Source organism: Tupaia chinensis, unplaced genomic scaffold (assembly GCF_000334495.1).
Source record: "Tupaia chinensis unplaced genomic scaffold, TupChi_1.0 Scaffold149424_1, whole genome shotgun sequence".
In the NCBI taxonomy this organism is placed as follows: Eukaryota; Metazoa; Chordata; class Mammalia; order Scandentia; family Tupaiidae; genus Tupaia; species Tupaia belangeri.
In genome coordinates, this window is record NW_006209268.1 from 1096857 (window position 1) to 1120989 (window position 24133).

The 24133-nt window shown below is 38.9% G+C and overlaps 1 protein-coding gene across 4 annotated transcripts in view; it reads left to right on the forward strand.

Annotated features, from left to right (window-relative positions):
* BNC2 (basonuclin zinc finger protein 2) overlaps positions 1–24133 on the forward strand; it is a 515687-nt gene that overhangs the window by 95631 nt on the left and 395923 nt on the right. Inside the window, exon 1 of one of the 4 annotated variants that reach the window (XM_027769369.1) lies at positions 11–37. The exons of the other annotated variants lie outside the window; for them this stretch is intronic. Within the exon in view, the coding sequence (XP_027625170.1) occupies positions 17–37 (21 nt within the window). The 5' untranslated portion in view covers positions 11–16. Of the gene's footprint in view, positions 1–10; positions 38–24133 lie in introns of those variants that run through there. 4 annotated transcript variants of the gene reach the window in all.

The following is a 24133-nucleotide window of genomic DNA, read 5'->3' on the forward strand; positions in this document are numbered from 1 at the left end:
AGGACAGGGTGAATTGATGGATTGCAGAGCTTGGCTGGTAATTACTTTTAAATGGAGCTAAAACATTAACTTAATACATGGGGGCTAATTGAAAATTGAGATTTGGTCCTTTTCTCCTCTTGTGAATATTCTGTATCTTCCTTCTGGAGAGAGCCTTCTCTTTGGTGGGATAACCCTACTTCCTTTCCTAGAACTTAGCATGAATTTTAAGCTCCACGCTGGTATTTGTACCTTCTGTTTCTGTGGTTCTAGGAAACATCTGGTGGAGATACATGGCTGTTTAGGTGGGCTAGCCTTCTGGGGTGGCAAAAAAAAACCAGTTTCTTAAGACTTTTTAGCACAATAACCAGATATTAGTAGACTTTTCTTATCATGGTGTCTAAATTTCTAACTGGCAAGCTTTAGTTTTGGGGCTTTTTTTACGTACCAGATACACAGCCTCAATCTGGATGATACTGTGTTACCCTTGGGAGGACAAGGGAGATTCGTTTTTAACACGCTGGTAACAAGTTCCCAGTGTGCTGTGCTATGTGTGATTGTAAAGTCATAAAGAGGTTTGGCGACATTTAGCAATGTGCATTTGATATGAGTTTGGAGGGACATATGTTTATTTTCAGGTAGATGTCTAATCCACAACACAGAGGTAATTTAATCTATAGTTTTCTCAGTCCCAATCCTTCCATTATGCAGTGGAGAAGTTGGATATGTAGAAAGATGAAGTTATTTCCAGCTCATTAAAAAAGTATAGACTTGAACTCAAACTTTTGAGTTTTTTCTGTGTCATGTTGTAGAAGCCCAAGTTTTTCTAATAAATTGAAGAAAATACTCAACTTATGACTATTTAAAGAAGGTTTGACTATGTTTGCCACTTTTGATTTCCATAGAGACCCACAAAGGCATTAGTTGAAGATAATTGAATGGTAACTGGCTATCTTAATTTTATTTATTTATTTATTTATTTATTTTTTTTGAGAGGTTTTTGCTATAGGGCATGTGCACTCTCCAGACAGGCAGAGAGAAACAGAGACACAGAAAGTGAGAAATGATTCCCCTAGGGGGGATGGCCATGCCTCAGTCCCTTCTCCTCTGTTCTCCTCTCGGGATCTTGGGCACGCACACACATGTGCCCAGCATGAGTTTTAAGCCACTGGGTCCAGGATGCGAACCGCGGTCAACTACATGGGAGTCCAGCGACATAGCCATTACGCTAACTGCTGGTCCCTTCATTTTAATTTTTATACACATTGTTTGTGTGTGTGTGTATGAGTTGATTGTATTTTCAATGTACTATAAAGCTTTGTCAAATCTGATTCTGCTCATTTATCCAAACAGCAGGGATTATGTGGAAACATGATTTTCTGTTGATCAGTCTCTTGTCCTTCCTGGTTTCCCTAGACATCTACGTGGAATATATTCTCTTTCATGTTTCTAAGCTTCTTAGTTCTATCAGCATCGGGCTTTCAGTTGGAAGGCTTCAGTTACGAAATCTATTGTTAAACAGTTATTTAAAAGATCAAACTTTTATGGAAATGTTAATGACATGGAAATATAGATGATATATTCATTTAGAAGAAATGAACATAAAATTCTATAACATATTTAGAAAGAAAAGAATGAAGACAGTTGTACCTTAATTAGAGAGTGAATGAATGGTTAATGCTGCTTTGTGTCATATTGGTTCTAGCTCACTTTGATGTACTTGTCTCACCCGGCCGACGTAACTTAGAGCTTGAGCTTTGCAGTCACATGAATCTGGGACTCCATCACATTATTTTCATGTAAGAGCTTTGGGTTTGGGTAAATTGTCCCTCTGAACTTTAATTTTCATTACATTGGGATGCCATTTCCTTTACAGTGTTGTTTTAATCCTGAAAAGTGGCTTGCTCTGAGAGGTGCTCAGTAGATGTTAGCTCCTTTTCTCTTAACCACAAACCTTACCTCCTACCTCCTTTCTCAGAATTCCACAGAATCAATTCAGGGAATAAAGGAACTTGGAAAAGTTTTAGTTTCACTCTAACATGTTCAGTGGTTTGTCTTGCAAATCTTCTCCTTACTTTAAAAGTCTTGATTTCTATAAATCTCACACCCTTGGGAACCAAACTCATGACAATCATGAAGTGTCTCACTTCAAAGGATGAGAAAACCGAGCAAACCAGAATCATGATGTGCTTTCTGGAACAGTGTGTGTGAGCATGCCTCTCCCTCAGGATTAGCCTGGGAATGTTGAGTAACAGCATCACCATCCACCTCTCTCTGGCAGTGATGTGGAGGGTGTGGAGAGGACTCTGGGGCTGAGCTAGGGCTTATAATTGCATGGCCGTCTGGCCTTCCCTGAGCATTCTTTTCTCTTCCAGGATTCCTGTAATTGTCATCAGATGGCTCAGTCTTCCAAATGTTTCCGGTATTGCATTGACTTCTGGAGTGTGTAAAAAAAAAAAAAAAGAAAGAAAGAAAGAAAAAAAGCCAGAATTAGCAGTCATCTTTTGTTTGTGTCTGTTCTGTTGTGTAAATATATGCATATCAATCATCTCTGGAATATAGACAGACCAATCAGATGGAGAGCCCTCCTTATTATCTTCTATCATGCCTTCCCACATCCTTTGCTGATTTCTTTCCACTGGCACTGCTTTTAAAGGCAGAAAGAAAAAAAAAAAGTGAGGAAAGATGCAGGCAATATTTCTGTTTTCAACTACAATCAGCCTTCCTTTTTGTCTCATTATTTTGGGGAACTCCATAGAACATCACATCTTTCTTGGGTCTGCTAAATGCCTCATAGAAGTTGAGAGTTGGACTCCACAGTGAGTGAATCCTATGAAGTATGCTTCAAATTCTTGGGCTAGTCGGGACATGGAAGAAAAGGAGGCATTTTAGATAGATCCTGAATTTCACCTGGTAATTTTTTTTAAGTGCCAAGGAGTGCATGTGCATGTATGCATGCATGAGAGTGAGGGGTGAGGAGCAAGAAAGCATCCCTCAATGGGGATTAGTCACCTCTAAATACTTTTTCTTCCATTTCTCGATCTTGTCTAGATCCTGAGTAAGCACGCAAGTGCCCAGCTTGTTTTCCAAGCCATAGGGGCTAAGACCCCAATCACAGTGGGCTATGTGGGATCTGACTCCAGTCTGCATAATGCTCAACTACTTTGCTAAGGGGCCAACAGGTAAAATTTGAATGACAAAAAGATAGTAGGTGTTAACTAGAAAGAACTACCCACAGCATAGAGATGTGTTGGGGAGTATATCATGCAATTTAGCTTAAAAACTAAGTAAAACTAGGGACCAGCCGTTAGCGTAATGGCTATGTTGCTGGACTCCCACGTAGTAGATCGTGGTTTGAGTCCTGGACCCGGCGTCTTAAACACACGCCAGGTGCATGTGCATGCGTGCCCAAGATCCTGAGAGGAGAATGGAGGAGAAGGGATTGTGGCGTGACTATCCTCCCGGGGGGTGATTAATCGCTTTCTCTCTGTCTCTCTCTGTCTTTCTGGTGAGCACATGTGCCCTATAGCAAAAACCTCTCCAAAAACAAAAACAGAAAAACTAAGTAAAACTTCTTAAGTTGGGATTCATATTTTGAAGAAGTATAAGCTTAATGATTCCAGTTTTAGGATGGATGCTGTCTGTAAAGTTAATGTGTAGAAGGAATGGCCCATGGCTTCAAAGAGGGTTTGCATTCTGAGTCTTTCAGAATACTTATTTTTTCCTCTTCATCATAAGCCTGTAACTAAATGCCCAAATATAGAACGATATATGGCACAGTTTTTGTTCTGTTTTGTTTTGTTTTGCTGTCAGTTAAACTCCTGAACTTGACCCTGGCACTGCTTTCTAGGAAGAGAAAATTGCCTGAATGAAAGAAGACAGCTAATTAAAAAAAAAAAAAAAGTGATCAACAGGTCTTAATGTATTATATTCCTTCTAGGGCCTCCACCCCCAGTTTCCCACATGGAAACTAACTAGAGAGGTGAAGTTGCATTAGATTGCTCAACTGGATCATATTAGAACGTATAAAAATTGAAGAGAACCAAGACTGTCTTCCAACTCATGCTGTTGTTGAGAAATTGTGCTTTTTAAAAAGCACTTCGATTTACTAGCTTTTCCTCTCCCAACTAGCAAAATAATCATTGTATTCTGGTGTCCCTGTTTGTCTAATGGGGGCATTCCCTTAACTTACAGGAACCCAGCTCTAGATAGTGATGATAATGACTCTAGTGCTGCTTTATCTTTAACAGCCCTTTTATAATTATCATGAGTCTCTTTTTTTTTAAGAATTATTTATTTAATTTCATTTGCTATTGTTATTTTAAAATTTTGACTAGAGACAGAGAGAAAGGGAAAGTGAGAAAGCAAGCCACCAGAGCTGGGACTCGAACCTTGGTTGGCCATGTGGGAATCTAGCACCTGTAATCACCATGCTACCTGCCGGTCCCAAATTATCATAAGTCTCTTAAGAAAATTAAAATAAATACTAATGCCTACCCCTAAAAATACTGATATCTGTCCTACCTTTCTCTTCCCAGGTGGCTGGGGGATAGGAACAGAAAAACCCTCTATTTCAATGGGGAAGATAGGAAATTATGTCATGATTAATATTAATTAGGGAAATCAAGATAGCATTTTTCTTGGCAGTGATTGGTTCATGAGTAAACATGTAACTAAGTTCTGGCCAATAATTTGTAAGAGGAAGACTGCTTCTCTTCTAGAGTGAAAAACAAATTACTCCTTGGAATGTGGCCGTCATATTTAGTGAGGCAATAGACCACCTTGGCCAGCGTGAGGATTATAGTCCCAAGATGTTGATTCCCATCACTGGGTGCTACCTCTGACTTCTTGTTTTATAGTCTATAACCAAGTCATACAATCCATTCTGTATCATTTAAGTAATTTTCTGCTTTTAGGTGTGGAAGGGAAGTATCTGTTTTTAGTGGAATGGAAGACTGGAACTGATCCTTCCCAAAACAATTATATACCAACCAATGAAGTTATCATATTGACCATCTCTCTTTCACTGCTGACAGAACCTTGGTGAAGGGTGTAATAGAGTGAACATGTTTGTGTTTGGTTTATATTTATTTGTTTTATATTTATTTTTGTACATTGGGTACTCAGCTTGGGCAACATTACCTCTGCTTTGGATTGTTATGATTGATAATAGAAGGAAGAGTGTTGAGAAATATCTAAAAATCATTGTATTCACAGTTAGTATTCCTTTGGGCTTTTAGATTTGTTTTGGTGTCTTTGTTGACAACCCTATTAATATTAAAATTATTTCTTATAGTACATTTTCCCTTTCAGTTCAGAAAACTCACTTTTTCTCTAAGATGAATTATAATTAGGATTGTTTAGTTATTGAGAATCTTTCCTCACTTATGTTTCTAATGAAATGCAAATTTTCCAAGTGTGTCCTTATGAGTGGATTATATTTAGAGAGGAATCCACTTACTTCACTCATAATAGATACAATTCTTTCCCCATTCTTGCAAAGTGAATCTTATTTCTTAGTTGATTCTCTTCTGTTATTTATGCTTCTGCTTATTAGAATCAAGTAGTTGAATTATTTGAATTTTTCCTCTACTCTTTTGGCCCCTTCTATCATCTGGAATGGGTTTTCCAGTTCCTTGTATTTTTGAAAGTTGTGTATCTTTGCCCTTTTGCCAGAAACCTGAAAATGTCCCAGCTGAACTAACTAGATGTTCACTCGTAGTTAACTAGTTTTGCCCAACTTCTGGGAGTCAGTGTTACACTCTTTTTAAAGTTTTGGTCCTCCTTTCTGAGAAAAGTAGCTAAGTTAGTGATGAAGTTTTAAAGAGCTTTACCTAAGGAACTATACTTTCTGAGTCGAAATCCTGGCTTTTTGTTTACAGTTTGGGTACTCTTGGAGATGTTAACAACCTTATGCTTAGATATTCTTCTATAAAATGGGGATGATAGTGCTACTTAGATTGTGGAAGATTCTATCAGAAAATTTATGGAAAGTTCTTACAACAGTGCCTGGATAGTCCATATGATGGTATTTAGGTGAATTTTTTTTTTTTTCATTAAAGTTTATTTATCTATTTCTTCCATGAGCAAGTGAGACAGACAGACAGCACACTCAGCAAGTCTTAACTCTACAATCCATTCCCAGCTTTAGCCAGCTCCAAATCATGGATACATATGCTCCAGGTGTACCCAGGATACAAACCTGGAAGGGCCATAGTGCCCAGCCTTACAGAGCATTGAGTTTTATTGCTGTATCAGCATTCAAGCCCTCTAGTTGAATTTTTAAAAGATACTTTATATTTCTCTCCTTTAGTTCTCACAACCACTTTGTAAAGAGGTAGTATAAGTTGAATATCCTTTAGCTGAAATGCTTGGGATCAGAAGTATACATGTTTTGTAAATACCTTATACATATAGCCTAAAGGTAATTTCATATGGTATTTTTGTTGGCATCATTTGACTACAACCTGCCATTTGAGGTCAGGTGTGGAATTTTTCACTTAGAGTATCGTGTCAGCACTCAAAGTTTCATATTTTGGCACATTTTAGAGTTTATATTTTGTATTAGGGATACTCAACCTATGTTACTAGCTCTATTTTATAGAGCAAGCCGTAGATACACAGCATCAATATGTAACTCTGTTATTACCAACAGATTCAAATTATAATCTAGAGTTCTCCTCTGATCTTTTATTCTTGATTATGAAATGAGTCTTTAGGAAGTTGTCCTGATTATATGCTGAGAAGGATATCAATTCCTATTTTTTAAATCTGACCCAATGATGAGTCAGTTCATTCATTCTAAAATTATTTGTTAAATACAGAGTTTTCTCACTTAGCATGATTTCAGTATACACATTTTTCAGTTACCATGGTTAATTAGATAATGCTAGTCTCCCAACAACACAGTCCAAATTTTAGTTATGATGCTACATTAGCTGCTAGTAATGATATAAAGTACCATCAACTCTTTCTGTTACTTGCTTCAGACAGCAGAGCATATAGTTGTGTTGTCTCTTTGTCTTTCCAGTGATAAACCCATGTAATATTTCATAAAAATGGATAATTGAGAGAATGAATGGGCTAACAGAGAACAAAGACAGCAAATAAGTGAAAAGTAAGTAAAATTGAACTAATTTAGGGTTCTAAAAATATAGCTGACAGGGAATATCAATACTACCTGTGTTATAGAGACTACTTATATACAACCAGGGGAATTTAGAGAAAGATAATCAAATTATTAGTATAACTTAGGAAACTGATTTGATGAAAAGGATGAACATATAGATATATAAAACATGCTGGGAGGAAATTTATATTAAAGGAACTCTCAGAAGTATTGCATGACTGGGAACCAGCAGTTAGCGTAATGGCTATGTCGCTGGATTCCCATGTAGTCGACCGCGGTTCACATCCCGGACCCGGTAAGCTTAAAACTCACGCCAGGCGCGTGTGCGTGTGTGCCCAAGATCCCGAGAGGAGAATGGAGAAGAAGGGATTGTGGCGTGACCATCCCCCCTGGGGGGTGATTTCTCGCTTTCTGTCTCTCTGTCTGTCTCTGTCTGTCTGGCGAGCGCACGCGCCCTATAGGGAAAACTTCTCCCAAAAAAAAAAGAAGTATTGCATGACTGTGAAAATATAATGGATAAAATGATGGAACAAATTCAAACTTAGAAAGGAGTATGCCAGTCTCCAAGGTTTAGAAAAGATGCTTCTTTAGAATCATAAATTATTGAGTAAGAAGGCAGAACTGCTCAAACTACTATTGATACATCTTTTCTAAATAAAACAGTTTAATTTTTAGAGTTTCTGATTTTCATTTTTAATTTGCCAGATATCACATGTGCTTAACTGAGAGAAATATAAAGGGAGAGAGAGAAAACAACCCCCAATAGGATGTGGTTATGCCACAGTCCCTTCTCCATTTCTCCATTCCCTCAGAATTTGGGGTATGACCAAATGTGCAGCTGGCATGTTTCTAAGCCTCTAGTTCTGTGACTCAACTGAGCAGTCGTCCATGTGGATCCAGCTCCCTAACCACCAGCTCGTGGACTGGACCTCTGACTTTTTAAGATTATAGTGTACTAAACAAACATTTTACTTTTTTAACTGTAAAACCGTTTTTTATTTTTAATTTGCTATAGGGTCTGTATGCTTGCCAGAGAGAGATAATACCGCTCTGATGGGGAGAATGTTAATGTCACAATCTCTTCTTCTGTTGGGTGTTGGGCATGTATGTCCATGTGCCTGTCATGTTTTCCCAGTTACTGAGTCCAGAACTCACACTGCACAGTCAGCCAGGTGGGATCCAACCACCTTAAACATCAGGCCATGGGCTGGCCTATAAAGGTGTTTCAAAGATGATAAAATATCTTTAAGATTAATTTGCATGGTTGATTATTAAGATTGATTTACATGGTTTCAGCATGCATGGTCATTTAAATTTTTTAAAAGGATTATTTATTTAATTCTATTTGTTATTATTTTTTTAATTTGACCAGACAGAGAAAGGGAAAGTGAAAAAGCAGGCTGCCAGGTCCAGGACTTGAACTACAATCAGCAGTGTGGGAATCCAGTGCCTTTAACCACCATGCCACCTGCTAGCCCTTGGACATTTAAATTTTTAAAATTAATATGAGATCTTACTATTTTGCTATCTTCTTCCCTCAAATCTTCTGAGAAGCTTAGATGACAGTCTCATGCTACTATGTCCAGCTCTTTCAGACAGTATCTCACCATCTTGCCCACACTGGCTTCAGGCTTGTAATCCTCCTGTCTCAGCCTCCCCAGTAGCTGTGTGGTCTTTTTTGTGGTCTTCTGTTGCTATGCAAAGTGAAGGCTTTCTATATTTATTGAGCCAAAGAAACATTCTTGTATGTGGTAGGGATACAGCGATGAAGTAGACAGGCAATATATCTGACTTTATGAAACATTTATTGCAGCATGGATTTATTGAGTGCCTTCCATGTGCCTGGGCACATTACACACATGTGAATAGAAAGCAATGTTTTTTTTATCAAATAATTTGCATTTCAATTCATTGATGAGAGGCAAGGTTATTATATCATAAAATAGGCCTGTGATGTGTGTAATACATTTTTGTCAACAAAATGATAAGGACATACCTGGCATTATAAAAGCCAAGGGTCATCTAATAGTGTAGTCCTAGGATATAAGGAGTGGGAGAAGCAGGAAGCCTGGAGAATTGAGGAGTTAATTTAGAACAGCTGTGTTGAAGAGAGGGCCAGTGAGAAGCTTCTGTATGGAGGGGGCAGGACATTTAAAAATTGAGTGTTGCTAGAATGTGTAGGGCAAGATGGGGGCAGAGCAACCATTCCCTGGTTGGCAGCAGGAGAGTCCTTAGGTTTTCTACCAATTTCTTTTAAACGAAGATATAATTTATACATGATACAACTGACCCATTTTACTATAAAGTTCAGTGTGTCTGATGTAAGTTCTGCAACTGCCACCACAATCAAGATGAACATTTGGGCTGATGCTTTAGCATAATAGTTAAGAGAGCCAGTTCCTACATGCTTGATAGTGGTTTGGATCCTGGCTTTGGTGGAATGAAAAACGTGCCAGGTGCATGTATGTGTGTGCCCAAAATTCTGATAAGTTGGAAAAATAGAGGAAAAGGGATTGAAACATGACTTCAAAGTCATGCTCCATGTCACATTGGGGATTGCTTTCTCTTGTTCCCTCTTCCTTTGGTGAGCACATATGCCCTCTGGCAATTAGAAAAAAGATGAATAACATTTATGTCATCCCCTTAAAATCTTTTAGTGCTCCTGAGAAACTAATACACACCACCTCTCTCAGCAACCACTGACCTGTATATGCCCTTATAGTTTTGCCTTCTCCAAAATGTTGTGAAAATGGAAAAAAAAAGATAGTATGTAATCTTTTAAGACTGGCTTTTTCATTTCGCATAATACTTAATGAGACTAATTTATGTTGTTTTATGGAAAAATCATTGAATTTTTTTTCCTTTTAAGTTTATTTCTTCCTTGAGAGAGAGGACCCCCCAATAGATCCTTATGCCATGATTCCCCAAATGTCAGCTGGCCTACATTGTGGACATGCATGCTGTGTCTAGCAAGCTAGGAGGAGGTCCATGGATCTTTCCCATGTTAGTCCACTTGTGTGACCACTGCACCACCATCTGGCCCCCAAAACCTTTGGAATTTAAGCAGAATTATCTGTGAGGTTTGACTGGAGGATAGATTTGAGAGGAACAAGAATAGAGGTTTTTATCATAAGGTATTCGAATGTAAGTTCTGCAACTGCCACCACAATCAAGATGAACATTTGGGCTGATGCTTTAGCATAATAGTTAAGAGAGCCAGTTCCTACATGCTTGATAGTGGTTTGGATCCTGGCTTTGGTGGAATGAAAAACGTGCCAGGTGCATGTATGTGTGTGCCCAAAATTCTGATAAGTTGGAAAAATAGAGGAAAAGGGATTGAAACATGACTTCAAAGTCATGCTCCATGTCACATTGGGGATTGCTTTCTCTTGTTCCCTCTTCCTTTGGTGAGCACATATGCCCTCTGGCAATTAGAAAAAAGATGAATAACATTTATGTCATCCCCTTAAAATCTTTTAGTGCTCCTGAGAAACTAATACACACCACCTCTCTCAGCAACCACTGACCTGTATATGCCCTTATAGTTTTGCCTTCTCCAAAATGTTGTGAAAATGGAAAAAAAAAGATAGTATGTAATCTTTTAAGACTGGCTTTTTCATTTCGCATAATACTTAATGAGACTAATTTATGTTGTTTTATGGAAAAATCATTGAATTTTTTTTCCTTTTAAGTTTATTTCTTCCTTGAGAGAGAGGACCCCCCAATAGATCCTTATGCCATGATTCCCCAAATGTCAGCTGGCCTACATTGTGGACATGCATGCTGTGTCTAGCAAGCTAGGAGGAGGTCCATGGATCTTTCCCATGTTAGTCCACTTGTGTGACCACTGCACCACCATCTGGCCCCCAAAACCTTTGGAATTTAAGCAGAATTATCTGTGAGGTTTGACTGGAGGATAGATTTGAGAGGAACAAGAATAGAGGTTTTTATCATAAGGTATTCGAGTGCTAACAGAATAGAGAAAGTAGAGTTGCAAAGGAGGGTTTTGCTTTGAGAAGCGTGTAGGAGGTAGAATTGGTCTCAATTGAGGTAGGGAATATAGGAGTAACAACAAGTGGGGAAGAGGAGGCCCTGTGGATAGTACATGTTAAGGCCGAATGTGTGAGGTTACCCTAGGGTGAAACCCAGCAGGGTGTAGGGCATGTGACTGATTAGCTTTTTCTCTTTCCTCCCCTCCAATAGTTGCCTGAATCAAATTTGGTAGGCACTAATCTTTCTTAATTAAAGGGCCTCTTTTTCTCCTCTTCCCACTATAGCATCAGCAAGAATTTGCTCCCAAGGCTTTCTTGGACTGTGGACTGTCATTGTGTCAACTCATCGCTTTTTAAAGGAATGTTTTCTTTGTATAGTATCAGTTAACCCGGTTCCTCTGCAGTTACCCATTATTTTTCATAGTCAATAGTAGAATAAATGTCTACAGAAAAACAATGTTTTGCTTGAACCATGAAGCTGGAAGTCACAGTTGAGTTGTCATGAACTAGCTATAGGGGTTCTCTGTGGTGAAGATCTTGGAAATTATTTCCACCAGAAGGAGTTCTCTGGAACTACATTTTCACAGGGCATTGCATTTGCACTAGTTGAACCATATGGGATGGAAGTAGTGATAAAGGAGCACAATATCATTCATTTTTGTATCGGATTCAGTGAGGGTTCTGAAGCTGTGTGTAGGCTAAGGTAAGAATTGTTCTTGATTAGTTAGCTCTCTGACCTGGGAGGTAGAGGGTTCCTCCTGGTTATTCTTGGGAAGTGATGGGCAGTAGTTGCCTCTCCCAGTAATTGTTCCTCTTGGAAAGAACTTCTCAGAGAAAGATGATAAACCACACACATGCTTATACCCAAAAGGTTCTGGGAGTACAAAGTGAACCTACAGTCATAACTACAGCAAACAGTGTGTTTTCTCTCCAGGATAGCTGCATGCAATACTACTCTTTCGAGTAGTATTTATCTCTGTTATATGTAGGGACACCAGGCACAGATACATCAGCTAACTTGCCCAAAGTCAGGAAGCTAGTCCTATAAAATCTAGGATTTAAACCCAGGAAGTCTGACTCCAGAATTCATATCATTTTACATGTACCATATTCTTTCTGGAATTCTGGAATGCTAGCACCAAGGCTCACAGAAATGATTTTATTTTCCCCATTTTTCATTTTACAAGTAAGGGGAGTGAAGTCTGGAGAGGGCTCTGAGATTACTTGCTCAAGATTACAGGTGATGGTGGAGGAAGAAATAGTTTGCCCTTGCTTTGGGTTCTTAGCACATGAAAGTACCTTTGTCTTGGTTGCTTGTCAGTTTCATATCAGTGAAGAGAGATGTTGCTGAAGTAGGTAGACAGGCAAAACAGGTGTTTAATTCCAACTTTTTCTTTGGCATCAGCTCTCTCTTGCCTGGCAATATACTGATTATATTTTCCTGGCTCCTCTCCGTTACTCTTCTCTAGCCTGTCCTATTCAATCATTGGTTATTTAATCTTTTGTTCTGTTCAATCTTTCACCACTAGTAGTTGGGGAGAAGAAGTTGCCCTGCCAGGTGGGTGGGAGTAGAATTTTGGGGTAGAAAAGGAAACTTTTTTGGGGTCTTTTTATGTAAAAAGTTTAAGTCCTGTTCTAGTCTGTTCCATCTACCTAGAAAGGAAGTTGAACATCAATGCATCATGGTCACCATTCTCCAGTGGCTTACTCTTTCTCCGTATTTTCTATAATTAAGAATGTCCTTCTCAATTTCAACTCAAAATATCTGAAAAGACTTCTTATTTAGTTAAGAGAAAACAAATTTCCCCAGGTAAGTTCCCATATGTTTTCTGTAAAAACTGGTACATGCTTTCTTTGTATTTTGCTCCTGTCAAATGAAATCCTTAGAAGAGTAATCAGCCATTCTAAGACACTCAACTCTTTTTGCCTGCATTCTTTTGGGTAATTTTAACTCTTTTGTTACTGTCTAGGAAATTTTTCTTCTTCCTTTCACAGTGGAAGGTTATTGTGATTTCTTTGATTACCACCTCTGGCCACTGAGCTCTAGCATTGCTCTTCTAAATAAGTTCGTATACCTGGAGGTAGAATTTTCTTCACGGTGCTTGAAAAACACTCCAGGTGCGTGTGTGTGCATGCCCAAAATCCCAAAAGAAGGGACAGATGGAATAGAAGAGAATGTGGTATAACTGTTCCTCGTGGAGGTGTCTTTTCACTCTCCCCCACCCCCATGAGTAAATACTACTTCTGTCAAATTAAAAGACCAAGAAACACTGGAAACCATGTACATGCAATGTTTTGTAGCATAAGCACATACACAGAAACTGTAATCAGCCTCTGGAAGTATTCTGGTCTCATATACTAAAAAACTTGAGTGATCATCTTCTTCCTGTTTGTTCTCCCCCTCCCCAACATTTACCAAGTTCCTTAAGTAAATTGTGTTAGATTGCATGGTCTCTTGGAACTGTCCTTTTCCTTCCAGAAAACTTTCATAATAGTTGTTGCAGAGTGGAGGGGCGAGGATAGTTTTCAAAGTGTATTCATACCATTCTTTGACTCCTTATCATTCGTACTGCCCTGCTATAGAGGCTTGATAGGTAATTGGTTACTTAACCTTCAAGTTCTCTCTGAAGACACTCCAACCCCTTGGGATTGGAGGCTCTTGCTTGCTTGCAAGCTTGCCAGCTCTAGGGTGTGGTATATGTGCTTGCTGGAGAGACAGAGAGGAAAAGTGAGAAATCACACCAATGGCCACACCACATTCTCCTCTCTAGATTTCGAGCACATTCACATATGGGCCCAGTGTATCTTCCAAGGCTCCAGATCTGGGACTCCAACCGCATACTTGGCCATGTGGGATTAGCTGCCTTAACCAATGTACTACCTGGCTAGTTCTGGATTAGAGACTCTTTAGTTTTTAGGGTTCTTTTTTGTTTTCATTTGTTTTTGTTATTGTTTGTTTGTTTTAAGAGAGGGGTTATTTATTTATTTATTTATTTATTTTTTGAGAGGTTTCCACTATAGGGCACGTGCACTCGCCAGACAGACAGAGAGAGACATAGAGACAGAAAGTGAGAAATCACCCCCCATGGGGGATGGTCACGCCGCAATCCCTTCTCCATTCTCCTCTCGGGATCTTGGGCATGCACGCACACGTGCCCAGCATGAGTTTTAAGCCACCGGGTCTGGGACGCGAACCGTGGTCGACTACGTGGGAGTCCAGCGACATAGTCATTACGCTAACTGCTGGTTCCCTTAAGAGAGTTTTTGGTATAGGGTGCATGAGCTCGCTGGAGAGAGAGAGACAGAAAGAGAGAAATCACCCACCAGGGGGATGACCACACTTCAGTCCCTTCTCCTCCATTCCCCTTTGGGAGTTTGGGCATGCACACACATGTGCCCAGCGTGATGGAGGCTTTTTGAAAACATCTCTGGGGACCAGCAGGTGACATGGTTAAAGCACTGGACTGCCAAATGGCTAACCATGGTTAAAGTCCGGGATCTGGTGACTAGAAAAAAATCACACCGTGTGTGTGTGTGTGCCCAAAGTCCTGAGAGGAAAATGGTGCAAGGATTGCGGTGTGACCATCTCCCTCAGTGGTGATTCCTCACATCTCTTCTTTCTCTCTTTGACAAGCCCATATGCCCTATGGCAAAAAGGTGAAAGAAGAAAAAAAAAAATTGACTTTATTGCTGCTTAGTCCCAAAACCTCATCTATTGCAAAACTCTGGTCAGAAGTAAGCCCTTCTTGTGTTCTATGCTCAAGGTCTTCCTTGAGTGGAGGCCAGCACTTCTCTGTCTCCCATTTCTCTGACATGACACTCTTTTTCTTTTCTGGAGAGGTTTTTGCTACAGAGCGCATGCGCTCGCCAGAAAGAGAGAGACAGAGGGACAGAAAGCAGGAAATCCCTCCCCTGGGAGGACAGCCATGACACAATCCTTCTCCATTCTCCTCTCAGGATCTTGGGCACACACGCATACGTGCCCAGTGTGAGTTTAAGCCACCAGGTCTGGCACTCGAACCACGGTCAGCTACATGGGAGTCCAGCGATATAGCCATTACGCTAACTACTAGTGCCTCTGATGTGACACTCTTGATAACTTGTCTTAGCCACATTGTTTACCTCACATTTTGTGTGTGTGTGTTTTTTAAGGCATTTATCACTTTGTCCCTTGTGGGATAATTATTTGTACATTTGTGTAGTGCGCCAAACTATATTTAAAAATTCTTAGAAGTGTTTTGTCTTATTTATTTTCCATACTGCTAGGTGCCCAAATAGTCAGTGAAAAAAGTAATATGAGGACTATTGCAAAGGCTGCAGGGCAGCATCCCACTGAACACACTAAAATGTAATTATCTGTGTTTACACTTACCCATCTTTTCCACCATTCTTGTGAACTAGTCCAGAACTGGAATTGTGCTTTCTGAATAGCTGAAACTAGAACAATGCAGGAGGAACGTCTCTTGAACCAAGAAGAGAGGCACATTTGTTTCTTATTCATGTGATGCTTCCCTTCATTCTCTAAATAGCAGTATTTTTTGTTTTAACCATAAATTTTGAATTTTTGCCAAACTCACTGGAAAAATAAAACGGAATACTATTCCATTATTAGTTTAAATGTAACTAATCACTTTGAAAAAATTAATTCTCGAAAGAAAAACTTCCAGTATATTTTAATGTATTTTTGTGTAAGTATCAAAAAAAAACCCTGAGGGGATTTATTAAAGTTAAAACTGCTTTTCTTGAAATTACCAGCAGAATTTGCTCTTTATTGAAAGTAGTTTCATTATTTAAGAAATTGTGTGATCAATAAAATGTGGGGGCTGGGTGAAGGAGAGGAAGACAACTGTAAACACCAGAGATAGTGTGAGAAGAGGGTAGGAAAGCGCAGAGGGTCAGAAATAGGGGTTTATATATATATATATAAACTAGAAATGGAAAATTATCGATGATAACATGCATGGTTAAGCCACTATGCAGTATATTCTGGATGGGAAGTCACAATTTGTATGCTGTGACGATGCTTAGGGAATGAACGTAAATTAATTTTAAAAAATGTTTCAGGGGAAAAAAAACATGGAAACTATTTTTCTTGAAATTAAACAAAATGTATTAAAAATACCTATTCGATGACTGCAGTAAGCTATATAGCCCCAGCTAGGTGCTACTTTATAGTATGGTCATTCTACTCACCGAGGTTTATGACTAAAGTCTGACTTGGGTTCATGGATATGTATATATCAGCTGTGCTTGCTATTGAAAATATTTAGATTAATTAAGATCTTGAGTGAATCGGGACTAGCAGTTAGCGTAATGGCTATGTTGCTGGACTCCCATGTAGTCGACCGTGATTTGTGTCCCGGACCCGGTGGCTTAAAACTCATACCGGGCGCGTGTGCGTGCGTGCCCAAGATCCCGAGAGGAGAATGGAGGAGAAGGGATTGCGGCGTGGCCATCCCCCCTGGGGGCTGATTTCTCACTTTCTGTCTCTCTGTCTGTCTCTGTCTGGCGAGCGCATGCACCCTAGAGCAAAAAACTCTTAAAAAAAAAAAAAAAGATCTTGAGTGAATCAATAAAATGTGGAGGGGTAGGGGAAGGCATTGAAAGCAACCATGGATACCAGAGACAGTGTGGGAGGAGGGTTGGAAATGGCAGAGGGTGAGAGATAGGGAATCAAGGATGGGGGAAAAAACAAAAAAACAAAAATGAAGGACTGGCAGATGGCATAATGATTATGTTGCTGGACTCCCAAGTAGCCAACCACAGTTTGACTCCTGGACCTAGTGACTTCAAATTCATGCTGGGCACGTGTGTGTGTATGGGCTCCACATCCTGAGAGGAAACTTGAGGAGAAGGGATTGCAGTGTGGCCATCCCCACCTGGATGGTTTCTCACTTTCTGTGTCTCTGTCTCTCTGTGTGCATGGACACATGCATGTGGCAGGCATGCTTGGGATGTCTCTGGTTGTGAACCTGGGACTTTCCCATACAGGTCAACTTCTCAGAGTGTCATGTTTTACCTCTGTGCTCCTGTCTAGCTTTCTAATTTGTGAATTAATTTTTACTTTGAGTTTGTTATATAGCTACTGTGATCAAGTGCTAAGTAAATAATATAAAACACTACACATATTTTGAAGCTTTTATCAGCTCTTCCCAAATAGTTCTTAAAACTAAATCAATATTAAAACTGTCTTAAATACTAAATCTGTTTCATTAGATAATCTTAGTATGCAGAAGAATAAGCTTATATACAGTATAAATACAAACCATTGTGATTTGTATAATTTATCGCTTTAGCATAAATATCGTACTTATATAGTAAAACTACTGTTTTGCAAATCGGATTTTAGTCGAGTGTTTGTGGGACTGGAGGAGGTTTTAGGGTTATGTTTGTGTTTAGATTAAATTTGAAGGTAAGTTAAGATTTATGTTGAGCAGTGTACAGAATGTTTTATTTACTTTTTCAAAGCTTATGAATAAAAGCAACATCCGAATTTGATCTTTGGGGACCAAGTTCAGGAAATATAGTATAATTCTATTTTAATTGTCTCCCTTAATTGCACCTTACTTCTGTATATTTGCAAGTTGTGTATGTAAGACATTAATGTATTTAATACCCTGTTATTGGATATATTTAACTTTCTACTAGAGTCAGGCTTTCAGATTTTTTAACTCTGAAAGCAGGAGCAACATAAGACCTATCTTTTGCTTAAAATACTGAATGTCTACATTCTGATGTTTTCATTGTGTGTAACACACACCTCTGGTTTACTTCAGAGTAAATGCTTCTACGAATTAGGCAATATTTAACCTCTAAGGCAAAAATGATTTACTTACTCATCCATCCATCCATCCATCCATTAATGTAACAACTGATGTTTTTAAGAGAGATTTTTATTACAGGGCACATGCTCACCAGAGAGAGAGAGAGAGACAGAAAGTGAGAAATCACCCCCCAGGGGGGATGGCCACGCTGTAGTCCCTTCTCCTCCATTTTCTTCTTCAGATTTTGGGCATGCATGCACACACATGGCATGAATGTCAAGAGATTGGGTCCAGGACTTAACCCGTGGTTGACTACGTGGGAGTCCAGCAATGTAATAATTACACCATCTGCTGGTGCCAGTATTTATTTATTTATTTATTTATTTATTAAAGAAAACACTATCAGCCCAGCCTGGTGGCACAATTAGTAGCAAAACCAAATTTTAGTGCTGGAAGCTATGGCTAACTCCTTGTTCTGATTTTTGGGTCTGCCTGAAAATATTCTAGGCGTGTGCATGGACATTCAAGTTTGTGATGAGTTAAAGGGCTAGGGAATGGGAATTATGGCATGATGAGATGCTGTCAGGAGTGCTCCCCACCTTGTAAATGTGCACTCTCCTCCATAAATGTGCAAACCTTCTCTACTGTGTATAAAATAAACTTTTAAAAAAATCTCCAAGTTCATACTATATGCTAGGAACTATAGTGGATAGAGTGGTAATTGAAACAGAAACATTTCTCACCCTTGGAGTATCTTAGAGGGTTAGATGGTGGTACAGAAATTGAACAGAGCATGTGGTTCAAGTCCCAGACTTGGTGGCTTGGTTTCTCATTTTCCCTCTCCTTCTCTCTGTTTCTCTCTGATCAAATAAAAAGAAAATAATAATTCTTTAAAAAAAAATTAGAGTTATACAAAAGTACCAAAAATTAAAAATCTCTCATAACCAGGGGCCAGCAGATGGCATAATGGTTACATCACTGGATTCCCACGTAGTCAACCATGGTTTGAGTCCTGGACCTGGCAGCTTAAAACTCATGCTAAGCACATTTGTCTGCATGCCCAGAATTCAGAGAGGAGAATGGAGGAGAAGGGATTGTGGCATGGCCATCCCATCTCTGGGGGGAGGAGAGGGAGTGTGATTTCTTGCTTTCTATCTGTCTGTCTCTGACTCTCCAGTGAGCACACATGCTGTATAGCAAAAATTTCTCTAAAAAAAAAATCATAATAACTACATTTACAAATTTTGTAAATATCCTTTCATATTTTCTTTGTTGCATATTTAGTTTTATAAAATTGATATAATACCTCATATGCTAATTTACTTATATTTAGTACTTACTATAAATAGCATATTAATGATTTTCATCTCACTGGGGTACTTATAAAATAGGAATTGTAAGTATTTTATTATAAACTATTATTTTTTATTTTTTAAAAATTATTTTATTTAGCTTTTTATTTATTTATTTATTTTATTTGACCAGAGAAGAGGAGGGAGAGAGAGTGGGGGGAGAGAGAACAAGCAAGCCACCAGGTCCAGGACTTGAAACACAGTCAGCCATGTGGGAGTCCAGCGCCCTTAACCACCACTTTATTTGCTGGCCTCATGAATTATTATTTATTTACACAGCCCCAATTATTGGAAAAGGCCATTGTTTCTAATTTCTTGCCAAATATTTGAAACTTTGCTGCCACAAATGTGTTTACATTTAAACAGTTTTTATTTTCCTTAGAAATGAAAAGGTACAGGGACCAGCATATGACCTAATGGCTACTTTGCTGGACACGCATGTAGTTGACTGTGGTTCGAGTCCTGGACCCAGTGGGTTAAACTCATGCCGGGCATGTGTGCCTGCGTGCCCAAGATCCCGAGAGGAGAATGGAGAAGGGATTGCGGCATGGCCATCCTCCATGGGGGTTGATTTCTTGCTTTCTGTCTCTGTCTGTCTCTGTCTTTCTGGCAAGCACACATCCCCTATAGCAAAAACCTCTCAAAAAAGAAAAGGTACAAACTTTCTTCTGTGCCCCTTCTTTTTATAGATAGGTACTATTTGTTTCTCTTTCCCCAAATCATCCAAAATTATCTTAGCCCTGAGAAAGTCTTGAATCTAGATCCTAGATCATTAGCATTTTGTGCCTATAGAGTCCAGTGATAACTGCTTATAGAGCACACTTGAAAACAAACCTACTGGGGGCCAGCAGGTGGTGTGGTGGTTAAGGGTGTTGGCTTCCATATGGCTTAGTGTGGATTAAGTCCTGGACCTGTTGGCTTTCTTCCTCTCTTTCTCTCTGTCCCTCTCTGCTCAAATTGAAATAAATAAAAAAGATAAAGTTTAAAAAAAAATAATACTTAAAAAAAAAAGAAAAAACTTCCATTATATCTATACAAATGAAAACATAAGTTGGATTAGATATTATGTGGCTGGACATGAAACTGAAGACTAAAGTCATTATGTGTTCATAAAAACGTGAAACTATTAGATACAAAATTTTTAGAGTATACACCTATCTCTAAAAACATTTTACATAGCAATTTTATTTTTAAACAGAGGAGTTATCTTATTTTACAAGAGGGCACATGTACTTGACAGAGAGAGGGAAAAGAAAAGGGAAAGGGAGAAAGCACCCTCACTGGGGCATAGTCACACCATAATCCCTTTTTTTCCCCATTTTTCCATCCTGTCAGGATTTGGGGCAGGTACACATACACTTGCACCCAGCATGTTTTCCAAGCTACTAGGGCAGTTGGCTGTGTGGGATCCAGTTTCCATAACCAACATGCAGGCCATGGAGCTAGCCCATGGTTGTATCTTGTAAAGAATGTTCGTTAAATACATGCTTAACCTTTTAGTTAGTGACTTGGAAAATGTCTTTTATTAAATAAATATCTCTGTGGAAGTAAGAATGAAGGACCGGCCAGTGGCACAACAGTAACAAACAGCTTGCCATAGTTAGCCCACCAGGGAAGGTCTAGGGTTTGCATCCCAGGGCTTCCCTGTGCATGCCGGGCATGCATATGTGTGCCAGTGATCCAGACTGGCTGAGGTGGATCAGGTGTGACGCCCTTGTTGTGGTGCCTCCCAAACCTCCATGGAAGAAATAAACGTTTGAAAAGAAAAAAGAAAAGATAAACTGATAAACGGGCAATGGTCATGCCTAATTGTTTCTTAGGTAAGCATTTTTTCCTAAAGACGTCAAGTGGGTTGTTTCCAGGTACATGATCCTAATACTGTTGGGTCGTGGGGAAAGTCATGACACATTTTTGCACAGAAATAATACACCAGGACTTTTCCTACAACCCAATAGAACCATTTGGTTAGCAGTGTTTTTTGTTTGTTTGTTTGTTTGTTTGTTTTTAGATTTTTTTGGTCCTCTAGGGCTAAAAGCCCTGTTGTCATCACCTGTTTCTCTCCTGTCCATCTTAGGGCCTTACATACTATATTCAATAAGTATAATAGAAAAAAATTAATACTTTAGAAAAATCTTTGAAATGTAATTCACATACCATACAGTTCACATACTTAAGATGTTTTCATTGGTTAGCAATCTTTTTAATATAGTCACAGTGTACAGTTTTTGTCATCAATTTTAGAACATTTTATTACTGCAAGAACAAACCTATACCCTTACTCACTCTCCATACTGTCACTCCCTCCAACTATAGATAACCTCTGATCTTCTGAGTTCAGGTTTGCCCATTTTGGACATTACATACAAATAGAATTATACTTGTATGGTATTTTGTAACTGACTTCTTTAACTTACACAGTATTTCCTTTTTTTAAGAATTATTATTTATTGTACTTTATTTATTTATTTAAATTTGATGAGAGAGAGAGAGAGAGAAAGTGAGAAAGCAAGCCCCCAGGTCCAGGAGTTGAACCGTGGTCAGCCATATAGGAGTCCACTGCCCTTAACCACCACGCCACCTGCTGGCCCCTCGTGTACACAGTATTTCCAAAGTTCTCCATGTTGTACTGAATATCGGTATTTTATTTTTTAGCTTAACAATTCATTATTTGAATATATCACCTTTTTGTTTATCCATCAGGTAGTATACCAAATACTTTTTAAAAACTAAATGTATTTGGATGTGCGCTATACAGGCAAAACTAAAGAATTGGAATCATAAGATCCTGAATTAGAGATGTCTTTGAAACTTATTAGTGTTGAAAGTTTATATAAATATGTTTAGAATTACGTTTCAAAGGTGGTTGGGCATAACAATTACATCAATGAGTGAATTTTTTTTTTGAGAGGCTTTTTTTTTTTTTTTTTTTTTTGCTATAGGGCATGTGTGCTCGCCAGACAGACAGAGAGAGACAGAGAGATGGAAAGCGAGAAATCACCCCCCAGGGGAGATGGCCATGCCACAATCCCTTCTCCTCCATTCTCCTCTCGGCATCTTGGGCACGCATGCACACGCGCTCAGTGTGAGTTTAAGCCACTGGGTCCGGGACTTGAACCGCAGTCATCTACATGGGAGTCCAACGACATAGCCATTATGCTAACTGCTGGTCCCAATGAGTGGATTTTGTCAGCTTTGTCTCTTGAATATTTCTTAAATCTGCTTTCTTATCCTTATCTCTGCTATCCAATCAACATTGTTTGATTACTGCATTACCACTACACTAGCACCTCCAAAATCAGGCAAAAGGAGCTTTTTTAAAAGCATCATTTTCTCTTTGGGATCAGAAATTCTTAACATGGCTTGCATGACTGCTTCACATCCGGCCCTGGCTCTCTTTTCTCAATCATCTTCTCCTTAAAATATTTATTTTTGTGTTTAACAAAGGATAATGGGAATCCTTTCTGAATTCATCTGCACATCCCAAATTTTAGCTCATACCAATTACACAACTATGCATTAAGGATCTCTTCTGGAGCCTCCTGGAAAGACTTTAGGCCTGGAAATCTGCTCATGTAGGTCTAATCTCTGGGGTCCAGTGTGCATCATAACCATGCTTGTTCCCGTAGCTTCTTATCTGAATGAGCTATTATGTGAAAGTATCTGACACATAATATGTACTTAGTAAACTATGTCTTTTACATTTTTCATCTGGGATTACTGTTTTGAATGTCATGGCTAGGGTCCATTTGATGATACCACTTTTTTTTTCCTTCCTGAAAAGGGGGATTTTACGCACTATGAGGACTGTAGTTTAGGCTTTTTTTTTATTCTTCTTCTTCAAAAGTCTTGTATTTTTGAGAATCTAATTTTCATGGAGTCTCTGATATTTTATCTCTGCTTTACTACCTTTGTTCTTGCTTGGCTCCCAGCCAGTAGAGAACATCATTTATTGTTTTAAAAAAGTATTTGTGTATAATATCTTTATGATTTCTTCATTATGAAAGTAATTGTTGGTCATTTATAAAGCAAGAAAATTCAGAAAATAGAGAAATGGGAAGAAGAAAATAAAATTCACTTGAAATCGGGGCTGACAAGTGGCGTGGTGGTTAAAGGTGCTGGATTCCCACATGGCCAATCACGGTTTGAGTCCCAGACTTGGTGGCTTGCACTCTCTCTTTCTTTCTCTGTTTCTCTCTGAACAAAACTAGAAAATAATAATAATAAATAAAGTTAAATAAAATAATTCTTTAAAAAATTCACTTGAAATCAAATTATCTGTCCGTTATAGTTTATAGTTTTCTAAACTTTATTGTGTGCACATATATCTGTTATTGTGGTTTTTTTGAAACAGAAGCTGGATTATATTATGTGTTTTATTTCATTGTTTTTTTAACACTAGCTAGTATTAAATTTTAGTAACATAGATATGTATAATTTTTTTCTGGTCTCAAAAGAGTTTCATTGTATGGGAGTACCATGATTACCGTTGCAAGTCCTATTTACTTAGTTTTACCATAGGGTGGGTGTGGTCACTGGAGAGAGAAAGAGATAGAGAGAGAGGGAAAGTGATAAATCACCCCTCAAGGGGGATGGCCATTACACAATCCTTTTTCCTCTTGAGATTTTGAGCATGCATGCACATGCATGATTGTCAAGCTACCAGGGTTGGGATTCCAACAAGCGAAGTCAGCCATGTGGGATCCAGTCGCCTTAATCTCCATACCACTCACACCACTTCTAGCCCTACAAGCCTCCCTACTTTTTTAGAGGGAATTTTTTCTATAGCACACATGCACTTGCAGGAGACAAAGAGACAGAAAGTGAGAAATACCCTCCAGGGGACATGGCAACACTGCAATTCCATTTCCTCCATTCTCCTTTTCGAATTTTGAGCTTACACACACACATCTGGTGTGA